The sequence below is a fragment of the Ranitomeya imitator genome, chromosome 8 (genome assembly GCF_032444005.1).
Source record: "Ranitomeya imitator isolate aRanImi1 chromosome 8, aRanImi1.pri, whole genome shotgun sequence".
NCBI lineage: Eukaryota > Metazoa > Chordata > Amphibia > Anura > Dendrobatidae > Ranitomeya > Ranitomeya imitator.
The window spans coordinates 11,813,549-11,827,838 of NC_091289.1; the positions used below are offsets into that span (position 1 = coordinate 11,813,549).

Genomic DNA, 14,290 nt, shown 5'->3' on the forward strand with positions numbered 1-14,290 from the left:
GAGTTTTTCGGGTGATGGACCGGATCATGATGATAACCCTTAGCTGAGAACCTTCTCCAAAACAATTCCATTACTGACCACAGCAGGTAGAGCACCATTAGTATTCCGGAGAACGCACATCCCACTAACAATTGCAAAATACTGTCAAGTTCTCAGAAAGGACTGCTGAGAGTTTAGGAAAATCAATAGTACAAGACTTGTGGGGGCAGCGGGTGACAAGGGCCGGTGTGGCGGTGTCAGAAGGGCTATCTGCTGGTACTGACCAATAGCAGTGTTATCAGAGGGTGTACTGCTCTTCATTAAAAAAAAAAAATAAACAAAAAAGCACAATCAAATATTTGTACAGCTGTGAGCATGCCTATAGATAGATAGCACACCACTATGAGCACAGATATGGATATATGCCGCCACAAAGGACCAGCAGTGGGAGCAGAGCTGACATTCACAGCAGCAGGTGCCGCCTTTATTTGGGGTAGTTCAAAATAAACATTTATTACTAATTTATATTTTTTGACATGTAGATTAGGCACATATATTGGTGGATTAATTTGGAGGTGGTGGGTGTCAACAAATATAAAAAAGAAAGAAAATAAAAAAAATTAAAATTCTGTAAAAGGAAGAAAAAAATAAACCGCAGCTTTCTCAGCTGTGATAGATTCCACCGCCGAGTGCAGAGAGAGGAGAAAAAAAAAAAAAGCAAAAATAAAAACATAATGTAATGAGTATTTAGGCTGGGAAAACGTCCCTGGAGATAGCTTTATAGTCTCAATGTACAACAACTTTCACGCTTCGGATTTGAGTGCAGAATTATAGCTCACATTTTTATTTCTGCAGAACCAAGTGACAGAAGATCACCCGAGTGCCGGATTGTGGGTCTGTCTGGATTGTCAGGTGCCACGCAACATAAAATTCCTTATTTTTTGGTGGTGCACTACTATTTTTTTATTTAATAAAAGGACAGATTGAATTCCCTTATAACAAATTCTGCATTTATCCAAAAACAGCGCCACAGATGTCCACAGGTTATTTGTGGTATTGCAGCTCGGGGCCTATTCAATGTAACGGATAGCAGAGACAGACACGTGTGGCGCTGCCCTGTTACTCCGATTAAAGTCAGATAATATAAACACGTTTATCACAAGGTTTCAGAAGCACAAGACAGATTTTCTGCGCCAAATTAACCGCTGCTTCCCTCTAAGAATAAATCAATCTTATGTCATTAACTGGAAGAGCAATTATTTTTAGGCCTTATTCCCCCATCATCAGCCGACATTAAATCTTACCTGCGGATCTGTCTACAGACTGAATATAAAGTTATGAGAAAAGCTGTACAAACAAAACTGCAATTTCTGTGCTGGCTTATGCTTAAAAAATGTAGCAAACAATAAAACAAAGTAAATATAAGCAGCCTAATAGAAGAGGTCAGAGACCTCCTGGGAGAGGAAAAATAAAATAAGTGTATTAAATGGACCAAGTCCAAATTTTAGCAGTAAGGGAAATCTCACATGACTTTCAAATACAGTACTTAAAAAAAAAATACAAGCTTAGGTTGAGAATTTATTAATTAAAAATCTGATTACTACTGCAAAATTAAGAAAACAATTGAGTGACGCTGCCAAGCACATGGCAAACCCAAGGTATGGTGTACCTAGGTACTACCGTAGTCTGTCTGTGATTGCTTTAAGCTTAGGCAGCACACAGACAGGCAGACTGCAGCTGTTAAATGACTGCCGATCGGTGGTTCTTTAATCCCCAATTTAGACAGGCCGACCGCACCTCTGTGCACTCAGGATAATCGTCACTGTGCTGGTTCTGTGCACATAGATCCATTGTTCACGACAGCACATGTCCTGTTTACAGGATGTTTCCTGTCCTGGGGTTGGAGAAGGGTTGTCTCATGGGGGTAAACTGTTAAACTTGCAAAGATCAGAGGGATATCCAATTGTATAGTTCAGTCGGCCACCTCTGCAATGGCCGGTTTCCTAGGCAAGGATTGAGTGCTTACAAGCAGTCTGCTCTACAGCTTGTAAGCGCTTCAAAGCCTCTGTATTCTCAGATGGGAGTGTGCATGGGTTGGGGCTAATGGGTCAGACATGCAGACGGCCCAAATGGTCAATCTGCAGAATCGGCCCACCCCTCCGGCAGTAGGAACCCGGAAGGGTAGGCTGGCCGCCTGCTTCGAAGTGCGCTACATGCGATAAAACCATGGAAACAGAAACACATGGGCTACTTGCACAGTGAACAAGTCTGTAGGAACATGTTCACACACCACCAAGAAACTTGAAGACACAAAAGAGCACAGTAAAACCAAACACACTCCGTTGCAAAAAAAAAAATCACAGTAATCAGCAAGTGCTAGTAAAAAGATGTAAAAAAAAAAAACAGGGTATTTGGTTGATAAGTTTTTTGCCAAAAATGTATACTAAGCTGCTCCACTAAACGTCAAGGTATACCCATATAGGTATACCCACATTTTTTGCAAAAAACGTATCAACCAAATAACCTGTTTTTTTTACATCTTTTTACTAGCACTTGCTGATTACTGTGATTTTTTTGCAACGGAGTGTTTTTGGTTTTACTGTGCTCTTTTGTGTCTTCAAGTTTCTTGGTGGTGTGTGAACATGTTCCTACAGACTTGTTCACTGCAAGTAGCCCATGTGTTTCTGTTTCCATAATTGTTCTCTCGTGTCTACAAGACAAAGGAGTTGTCCACCACTCCTTGTGGGCTATCTGCACAAAAGCTGTTCCATTCAGCGTGTCCACATGGACATTTCCTCTCTGAACCCTGCTCATACAGGTAATATACAGATGATCAGGTTTAAATACATCAGATAGGAATTGCATACATCAGTTAGGACTGCTCTGACATGGGTATACCTTGACGTTTGGTGGAGCAGCTTGGTATACATTTTTTTGCAAAAAAAACTTATCAACCAAATACCCTGTTTTTTACATCTTTTTACTAGCACTTGCTGATTAATGTGATTTTTTTGCAATGGAGTGTTTTTGGTTTTACTGTGCTCTTTTGTGTCTTCATTATATGATAAAACCATACTTACGGTAATCATTTCACCTGAAGAATGTGCATTTTGCTAGTTTCTCTGTAGATTGGCAGCTCTGTTAGACAGGCTGATTATTGGGAAACAAACGATTATTGGCCAGTATAAAAGGTCCCCTAGATTATATTTGAGGCTCCCACTGCCCTAGTAATCAGATGTTGGTGGCTTTTCCCAAATTGAACATTTTATGATTTCACCATGGCCAAAAGTTTCACAACAAACCAAATAAGTCACTTTAAAAACAGACGCACTTGATAATCCCATGACTCAGTGCGACCAAAATTACCGTATTAGAAAAAAAAAAGCCCTTCATCCACAAAATATAAGAAATTAAGAGGAAGTCAGAGCGATGACAAGAGATCAGAAGCTCGGAGAAGACGCACACTGGCCCCTCTCCAGATGTTGCTCAAAATTCGTGTAAAGAAACATGACGAATCCGGGACCAGTGATTGATTAATTTTCTAACAGGCTAAAAAGTGTGAACAGACAATATGAGAGTTATCCCACCAGAAAACTGTACCACAGGGGCGCTGCATAAAGATGCTAAGGACTGGAAATCACGACCATCTCGAACTTGAGGAGCTACTAATCATCTATGGTAAATACAGTAATATAGAATATTAAAAGGCAACAAAATCTAGATCTACAGACTGACAGTAACAAAATGGAAGACAAAAACAAAAAATGATCGTATCATCATTGCGTTTTAACTATTTCTGGCCTGTGTAAAATTTAACAGCTCATCGATGTTGGCATGGCAGCTCGCGCAGGTTCTCATCTTTCGGCAAACACCTGGGATATCCTCCTGGGAGGTCAACAATTGGAGGGGGATTACACTCATGGCTATCACATAACTGATGATGCAGCATTAAGTATCTCTTCCAGTAGAGCGATGGTAGATGCTGGCCGCCATCCAAGGAAGCACAGCACAAGCATCATCACAAGATAGGAAGCGGAGCTGGGCAGAGGTTAGGACCCGAGGATCTTCCATTTTAAGGATGAGTTTGCAAAGACGACTAGCAGAAACTCATGAGACTGGAGATTCAAAGGAAGATCCAATAAAATATTCCATCAGCCTCCTCGAGATCAAGAGAAAAAAGTGTATGTTTTGTAAGTGAAGCACAAAATTAATAGATGTACAGTTTTAGAATCAACAAAAAGTAGGTGAAACAGTCAGATTCCAACCTCCTGTGGACATGGAGCTGCAGCACCCACCATACTGGAAAACAGCCTGTACATGGTGGGAGATAATAATGTAACCTGGGGTGTCCCTAATGGAGGACCAGCAGAATGTGAGGAATGTCACCAGTAATTAACCACCCAAAAACCCATAACAGACAAACCTGTATACTGTGACCCCATGTACAAGAATATTACTATAATGCTGCCCCTATGTACAAGAATATAACTACTATAATACTGCCCCTATGTACAAGAATATAACTTCTGTAATACTGTCCCTATGTACAAGAATATAACTACTATAATACTGCCCCTATGTACAAGAATATAACTACTATAATACTGCTCCTATGTACAAGAATATACCTACTATAATACTGCTCCTATGTACAAGAATATAACTACTATAATACTGCCCCTATGTACAAGAATATAACTACTATAATACTGCTCCTATGTACAAGAATATAACTACTATAATACTGCCCCTATGTACAAGAATATAACTACTATAATACTGCTCCTGTGTACAAGAATCACTACTATAATACTGCCCCCTATGTACAAGAATGTAACTACTATAATACTGCCCCCTATGTACAAGAATGTAACTACTATAATACTGCCCCCTATGTACAGGAATATAACTACTATAATACTGCCACTATGTACAAGAATATAACTACTATAATACTGCCCCTATGTACAAGAATATAACTACTATAATACTGCCCCCTATGTATAGGAATATAACTACTATAATACTGCTCCTATGTACAAGAATATAACTACTGTAATACTGCCCCTATGTACAAGAATATAACTACTATAATAATGCCCCCTATGTACAAGAATATAACTACTATAATACTGCCCCCTATGTAAAGGAATATAACTACTATAATACTGCCCCTATGTACAAGAATATAACTACTATAATACTGCTCCTATGTACAAGAATATAACTACTATAATACTGCCCCTATGTACAAGAATATAACTACTATAATACTGCTCCTATGTACAAGAATATAACTACTATAATACTGCCCCTATGTACAAGAATATAACTACTATAATACTGCTCCTATGTACAAGAATATAACTACTATAATACTGCCCCTATGTACAAGAATATAACTACTATAATACTGCCCCTATGTACAAGAATATAACTACTATAATACTGCCCCTATGTGCAAGAATATAACTACTATAATACTGCCCCTATGTACAAGAATATAACTACTATAATACTGCCCCTATGTACAAGAATATAACTACTATAATACTGCCCCTATGTACAAGAATATAACTACTATAATACTGCTCCATGTACAAGAATATAACTACTATAATACTGCCCCTATATATAAGAATATAACTATAATACTGCCCCCTATGTACTAGAATATAACTATTACTAGATGGTGGCCCAATTCTAAAGCATCGGGTATCCTAGAATATGCATGTCCACGTGGTATATTGCACAGCCCACGTAGTATATAGCCCAGCCAAGTAGTATATTGCCCAGCCACGCAGTATATTGCCCAGCCACGCAGTATATTGCCCAGCCACGCAGTATATTGCCCAGCCACGCAGTATATTGCCCAGCCACGCAGTATATTGCCCAGCCACGTAGTATATTGCCCAGCCACGTAGTATATTGCCCAGCCACGTAGTATATTGCCCAGCCACGTAGTATATTGCCCAGCCACGTAGTATATTGCCCAGCGACGTAGTATATTGCGCAGCCACGTAGTATATTGCCCAGTGACGTAGTATATTGCACAGTGACTTAGTATACAGCATAGAGCCACGTAGTATATTGCCCAGTTACGTAGTATATTGCCCAGTTACGTAGTATACAGCACAGGTTAAAAAATTAAAAATACCGTATATACTCGAGTATAAGCCGAGATTTTCAGCCCAAATTTTTGGGCTGAAAGTGCCCCTCTCGGCTTATACTCGAGTCACGGTGGGTGGCAGGGTCGGCGGGTGAGGGGGAGAGGGCGCTGAGGCATACTTACCTAGTCCGGGTGATCCTGGCACTCCCCCTGCCGTCCCACGGTCTTCGGGTGCTGCAGCTCTTCCCCTCTTCAGCGGTCACGTGGGACCGCTCATTAGAAAAATGAATATGGACTCCACTCCCATAGGGGTGGAGCCGCATATTAATTTCTCTAATCAGCGGTAACGGTGACCGCTGACAGCGGAAGAGGCTGCGGCACCGAAGACCAGCTGTCCGGGAGAAGGAGCGGGATGCCGGGAGCAGGTAAGTATTTCATATTCACCTATCCCCGTTCCACACGCCGGGCGCCGCTCCATCTTCCCGGCGTCTCTGCGCTCTGACTGTTCAGGTCAGAGGGCGCGATGACGCATATAGTGTGCACGCCGCCCTCTGCCTGATCAGTCAGTGCAGAGAGACGCCGGGACGAGACGCCGGGAGCTGCAAGCAAGAAAGGGGAGTATGGCTTTTTTTTATTGCAGCAGCAGCAATGGCACAGCTTTCTATGGTACATCAATGGGGCAATAATGAACGGTGCAGAGCACTATATGGCAGAGCTATGGGACAAAAATGAACGGTGCAGAGCACTATATGGCACAGGAATGGGGCAATCATGAACGGTGCAGAGCACTATATGGCACAGGAATGGGGCAATAATGAACGGTGCAGAGCACTATATGGCACAGGAATGGGGCAATAATGAACGGTGCAGAGCACTATATGGCACAGCTATGGGGCAATAATGAACGGTGCAGAGCACTATATGGCACAGCTATGGGGCAATAATGAACGGTGCAGAGCACTATATGGCACAGCTATGGGGCAATAATGAATGGTGCAGAGCACTATATGGCACAGCTATGGGGCAATAATGAACGGTGCAGAGCACTATATGGCACAGCTATGGGGCAATAATGAACGGTGCAGAGCACTATATGGCACAGCTATGGGGCAATAATTAACGGTGCAGAGCACTATATGGCACAGCTATGGGGCAATAATGAACGGTGCAGAGCACTATATGGCACAGCTATGGGGCAATAATGAACGGTGCAGAGCACTATATGGCACAGCTATGGGACAATAATAAATGGTGCAGAGCACTATATGGCACAGCTATGGGGCAATAATGAACGGTGCAGAGCACTATATGGCAGAGCTATGGGGCAATACTGAACCTGCAGAGCACTATATGGCACAGCTATGGGGCAATAATGAACGGTGCAGAGCACTATATGGCACAGCTATGGGGCAATAATGAACGGTGCAGAGCACTATATGGCACAGCTATGGGGCAATAATGAACGGTGCAGAGCACTATATGGCACAGCTATGGGGCAATAATGAACGGTGCAGAGCACTATATGGCACAGCTATGGGGCAATAATGAACGGTGCAGAGCATTGTATATGAGGCAAAGCTTTATATGGAGCATCTATGGGGCAATATTGAACTGTATGGAGCATTATATGGGGCTCCTGATTCAATATGGATATTCAAAAACAATAAACCTACTGATGCCTCAATTAATTTTACTTTTATTGGTATCTATTTTTATTTTTGACATTAACCGGTAGCTGCTCCATTTTCCACCCTAGGCTTATACTCGAGTCAATAAGTTTTCCCAGTTTTTTGTGGCAAAATTAGGGGGGTCAGCTTATACTCGGGTCGGCTTATACTCGAGTATATACGGTAAACATACTCACCTTCCGAGGGAGCCCTTGTAGTCCAGGGCAGGTTCCGGTCCCAGGGTTGGTATTAGCGCAGGCCCTGTGATGACGTCGCGGTCACATGACCATGACGTCATGGCAGGTCCTTCTGCCACCGGAACCTGCAACAGAAGATGTGGTCGGCGCGAGCTGCAACGGAAGGTGAGTATAGCAGGTTTTGGGGGATTTTTTTATTATTTTTAACATTACATTTTTTACTATTGATGCTGCATAGGCAGCGTCAATAGTAAAAAGTTGGGGACACACAGGGTTAATAGCGGCAACGACGGAGTGCGTTGCCCACGGCATAACGCGGTCCGTTACCGCCGGCATTAACCTTGTGTTAGCGGTGACCGGAGGGGAGTATGAGGGCGACAAGCACTGACTGCGGGGAGTAAGGAGCGGCCATTTTCTTCCGGACTGTGCCCGTCGCTGATTGGTCGCGGCAGCCATGACAGGCAGCTGCCGAGACCAATCAGCGAATGAATAACCGTGACAGACAGACAGACAGAAGGACAGAAAGACGGAAGTGACCCTTAGACAATTATATAGTAGACTAGATTGTGGCCCGATTCGAACGCATCGGGTATTCTAGAATATGCATGTCCCCGTAGTATATGGAGGCAACCTTTATGACATCATCGTCGCCATGCTGTGCCCGTCGCTGATTGGTCGAGGCCTGGCGGCCTCGACCAATCAGAGACGCGGGATTTCCAGGACAGACAGAAAAACCCTTAGACAATTATATATATAGATAATACTGCCCCTATGTACAAGAATATAACTACTATAATACTGCCCCTATGTACAAGAATATAACTACTATAATACTGCCCCTATGTAAAAGAATATACGGTAACTACTATAATACTGCTCCTATGTACAAGAATATAACTACTATAATACTGTCCCTATGTACAAGAATATAACTATTATAATACTGCCCCTAAGTACAAGAATATAACTACTATAATACTGCCCCTATGTACAAGAATATAACTACTATAATACTGCCCACTGTGTACACGAATATAACTACTATAATACTGCCCCAGGTACAAGAATAGAATTACTATAGTACTTATTATGATAAAGGTTGCTTATTTTCTTCCCACCAAGATATTCATCTCCATTATCCATACCTAAAGACCTGACATTGAGATAATAAAAGAAAAGCCTACACAATACAATCCCCCGGTAATTATGGGCTATAAACCAATGTCTATAAATGCCGGGCACAAAGCTTAGTAACCAGAGGCCTCTCATGAAATCCACTGCAGCATCATGAAAAATAATATAGTACTAGAGCCGGAAAAGACAATACCAAAACAATCATCAAATTTCTCGGATTCATAATTGAGAGTATCAGTCTCTGCCTCACTTTCTGCATTGATCTGCAGCCATCCCCCTCCCCCATGATTCCCCACAGCTCGGATACACTAAAGACCTATTACAAACCCGCTATTTAGAGCTCAATAGCTGAAATCCGAGAGCCGTCACTGCTTGTCACTCTAGATCAGGTATTGATCCCTACCCAATGGCCCCTCCGTCACTCGTCAGATATATCGGCACCCAAATACATAACGTCCCCTATAATCCTCGTAAATTATACGTGCAGACTAACGCCTACTCGCTGGAATGCAGAAAGCATCTCTGGCCTAATTAGCCATACTATTAAAATGTATACCTCTTAAGAGAAAAAAAAAGTGAAAAATAAAACTTTTGCTCACTTGCATGCATTTTTATTTTGCCGTATTAGGTTTCTCCACGGCTACTTGCAAAACATCCACTCACCAACTCAAAAAAAAAAATAAAAAATTGGGAATGAAAAGCAAAGTAGGGAGCAGGAGAGGACAATAATTTCCATCTGCATCCGCGCGTTCCTGGGTTAAATGCCAGATCTATATTGAGATTTTGCTCTCCTGCTATGCAGAGGCTTCCTGGCGACAGCATGTGCCGAGCGCACCACAATCCCACTCGTGGCCGCTGCAGGACGCCTCAACACGTTCCGCACAGAAACGGAGCCAAAGACCACAACCTGCTGTAGACTATATGGCCACTAAAGGTTTGAAAAAATCATATAGTTTTTGTATTATACCCAATGTAAAAAAGAGAAAAAACACTTTTCGGCCCCTAACTCTGGTTTTTGCCCTGATGTTGTAATGATAATGAGGCACCAAAAATCAGTAACTGCTCAGATATAATATACTTAGATTGTCATAATTACTGGGCAGAAGCTTGGCGGCCATACACATAGGGTAGCCGCCCCGGATCCATCTATACACATGCACGCTCTTTTCGGCGGAGTGCGCATTCTTTATGAAAGGGGAGGAAGCCATACTCATCAACTCAGCCTTCTTATGGCTACTCCGCATTCAAAAGGAAAAGGAGGGGGTATAAGAGGAATGGCCCAAAAATAAAGCAGAGATACGGGGAGAACAATTTCAACAACTATGGAGAAAGCCGCTGCCAGGAAACTGGTGGCAGCTCATCTTCGTTGGGAACAAAACAAACAAGTCCCTCAATCCAATACCCAGGGTTTTATTAGTATACAACTTGACCACTAGAGGCATCATTTCATATAACTCTATGGCAGATGAAAATGAAATTTTTATTTTTAAATTTTATTTTATTTTTTTTAAGTTAAAATGAACCTCAAATCGTCAGTATATTATATCTATTATCCGCCTATGTATATTAATCACTTCTAGAGGGTGTAAGAAGTGATCAGGAAGGAAATATTCTGGACTTTCTGCGATGTGATCTGACACTGGAGAATCACTCGCTTGCCTGTGATGGCAAATAATAGAATATAATAGATTGCATTCAGCGAGCCACAGTGAATGGTGAAGACAGAATGAACGCCCCTTTAAATGGCGTCTCTGTACTTGTTCTCTTGCGGTGATTAATCAGTATAAAACCAAATGAAGCAAATACAAATTCCGGGATTTGTGCACAGAACACGCAGAGAAGTGACAGAATATTTGGGCGATGAGAACAAAAGGAGAAAAATAAAAAATCTGCCCCCACCACGTATCAGTCAGGCTGATAAACGCATTGTTCTCGTGAGCCCACACCTGTCACAGGAAGAGTGAGAAGTGACAGCCGCTGCAGCGCGCCGGCACATCCCAGATCTGATTAGTGGAGATGCTCGGATCAAAAAAAAAAATCAGCAATTAAAAAAAAAAAAAAAGAATTCTAAATAGTCATGTTTTTAAATAATTTATCCTTAAGTATTTGGGGAGGAAAACAAAACTCCTTAATAATAGTGTCACTGTGCATCATTAATAACAACAAAACATAAACACACACTTACCAATTTTCACACTGACCACTGTGACCCTTTTTTTTCCCAGACTCTAATTTCCTGCTTCAGGAAATACACATGTACATTGGCAGCAATGAACAGACCTCTGATCCTATCTATTGTATTGACGCATCCAATGAGCGTGTGCAAGGTCATTGTGAAAGGAAGGGGAGCAGGGTCAGCTGTGACCATCTGTTGTGATAAAGAATTATTAGCGGTGTATAGAGGTGTAAGGCAGGGTTCACATAGCATGGCTGCAGTCTGTTCAACGCATGCGTTAAACGGACTGCACCAACGCTAGTGCCTTGTAAAGATCGCGTTATGCGATAGCGCAGATGCTCCACCTACGCTATCGGTGACGGACCTGGAAACACTGCAGCCCGCTTACGAGGGTCCGTCACAGAATGACGGCACATCGCTAACGCATGCTGATTATGACGTGTTAGCGATGCACTACATAGTGGCAGTCAATGGGTGCGCTAACGCATCGGTTACATAGCGTTAGTGCCGCTGTGTAACGGATGCCGTCAGCGTATTGCCATTGATGCAAAGTGAACCTGGCTTTACCAGTCATTGCAATTCTTATATTGAGTCTGAAGACTTTCTAAAATAGCAAAAAAACAGGAGTCTAAAATGGCGGCAGTGACCAGAGTAAAAAGTGCAATATTCCAATGTGTTTTTGTTTTTATTTCAAATCGTGCTATAAGGAAAAAAAAAAAAAAGAAATTATTCGAAAACAAAAAATACATGCTATAGAAAAACTCGATTTAAACACTGAGGCATTTGCGGCTGCTGATTGGCTGCGGCAGACCTAAAACTATGCTTATGTCACGTGATCACCGGGTGACACCTCGTCTGGAAGATGTTTTTTTTTTTTTTTTTTTGTATTTTCGATGCACAATATTGGACAACCACTTTAAAATCATACGAGAAACAGTGTAACAGGATCAAGATGGACAATACAGAGTGAGAGCCGGTTCTATTGTTCTCTGTTATCAGCCGTTACAACTGTTCTTTAATACGATGAGATATACTGCCCCAATGTCCATCATTATATATCTCAGAGAACCCCAGGCGACATTTATATCCATATACAAGAGTGTAGGTAGAAAAGGAGCCACTGAGACATTTGTCCCAGGTTTTGGGTTTATAGAAGGTGGGTATGCCAACAAGCCAGGGTGAGGACAGTACATAAAACCTTTTGGTCCAGAGGACGGACAGCATGTGGCACCAATATCGACCGCTCCTCTAATAACATGGAAGTGATCTAAGCTGCTCTGAGGTCTTTGGCGCCTTCTGACCCCATTACATCCATACAACTCAGCAATACCCATACACAGGAACGTCAAGTGCATGTTAGACCGTCCAGGAGCCCGAACATGGCAGCAGAGCATTTTGCATATTCCTGAACCTGTTACAATGATGCAAATCTGCATTCACAAGCAAATGATCGGAGGATTCAGCTCATCCACCGGCGGCGCATCACAAGTTTAGATAAAGGCCATTATGGCGCTGCTCTTACCTTCTTCATCCTGCCACTGCGAGTACCGGCAAAAACCACAGTGTGTCCTCGATAGTCGTACGCCGCCACTGATGTCATACCATCCTCCTTATCCACGAAAAGCGGGGTCCCTTCAATGGTCACGGTCCCTCCAAGAGGCTGATTAAAATCCTGACCGCAGAAATTGTCATCTATCTGCAGGGGCTGAAAGGAGCAAAAAATAAATAAGTAAATAAAAAATAAAAAATCGAGAAGAAAAACATCAATAAAAAATGTAAAGATCTCTGCGCGCTATGAACAGAATAGGATTTTTAACACAACTTAGGGAGTCCAATCTAAACAATCCCCTCTAACAATCTTTACCTGCACCGATACACTGTAACAAACCATCAGGAGAGGAAACAGATGAGTGCTGCTGTAGGCCAGCACTTCTCACAATTTTCTACTGGGGTCCCATCCCACTATGTGTAGTGGAAACCCACACTAAAAATTAGTATGGAGTTAAAAAAAAAACAAAAAAAACTGCAATAAGAAAGAGGCACAACTAGATTAAAATATTATGAGCAGAAACTGGTCACTTCTGACCTGGTGACAGGTTCCCTGTAATAAGGCCGGTTTCAGACATCCAACATTTAGGCTATGTTCACATGCTGCATTTTTTGCTGCAAACACAACCTGCTCTCTGGGCAATAAAGAAGCTGTTTGCAAAAAACCGGTTTTGCTGCCTTTTTGCTGTTTTTTTTTTTTTTAGTGCATTTTTTTTTTTATCGGGACTATATAGTCATTTGTCTATAGTACATGTTTAATAAAGTTAGTTTAAAAAAAGCAGCAAAAATGCAAGGTTACTTTTTTTTTGTTTGCACCCATTGCTTTCTATGGTGAAAAAAAACTGCAAAAACGGTGAAAGAAGTGACATGCTGCAGTTTTCAGAAAACGCAGTAGTTTTCCCAATTCAGTCAGGAAAAAAAAGCAATTGTGTGCATGAGATCTCGGAAATCTCATGGCTATCTCTGGTACTGTTAAAAGCAGCTTTTAATTTGAATTTAAAAAAAACTGCAAAAACGCAACGTGTGAACATACCCTTACACAGTCCAAGTACAGAAAACTTAATCCGGAGCGGCTGCGGACCTCATGACCAGAACTCAGCGTCATGGGCTTATACAAGGCTGCTGCATTCGGGTCAGGGTCCCAAAACCGTGACTGGATCCAAATGTAACTGTCGGCTGTGATCGGTATTACAGGTTACGCAGCCACTTAGGAATTTGTTTTTGTGGTCACTTTAAATACAGGTACGGTACAGGTGCCCCAATTGACATTTTTGGAGCTTTAAGTGTTTTTGCAGCTTTTAGTTTTAATTTTTTGCAACCTTTATTCTTTAACAAACTAATTACATTAAAAAGGTTCTTGTGCTTTAAATAAAAAAAAAAAACGGAGCCATTTTTATGGTACAAAAAAAAAAAAAAAAAAGAAAGAAAATAGTCAAAACTAACCACGACCGAAAAATAAAAATAATCATGTATCAAGTAT

The 14,290-nt window shown here is 41.7% G+C and overlaps 1 protein-coding gene across 6 annotated transcripts in view; it reads right to left on the reverse strand.

The window, feature by feature from the left end:
* Positions 1 to 14,290, reverse strand: part of PLXNA1 (plexin A1) — a 319,346-nt gene that overhangs the window by 239,963 nt on the left and 65,093 nt on the right. For all 6 annotated transcript variants that reach the window (XM_069736287.1, XM_069736288.1, XM_069736289.1 and 3 more), the window contains exon 3: positions 12,785 to 12,967. In XM_069736287.1, coding sequence (XP_069592388.1) covers positions 12,785 to 12,967 — 183 coding nt within the window. The remainder of the gene's footprint in view (positions 1 to 12,784; positions 12,968 to 14,290) is intronic.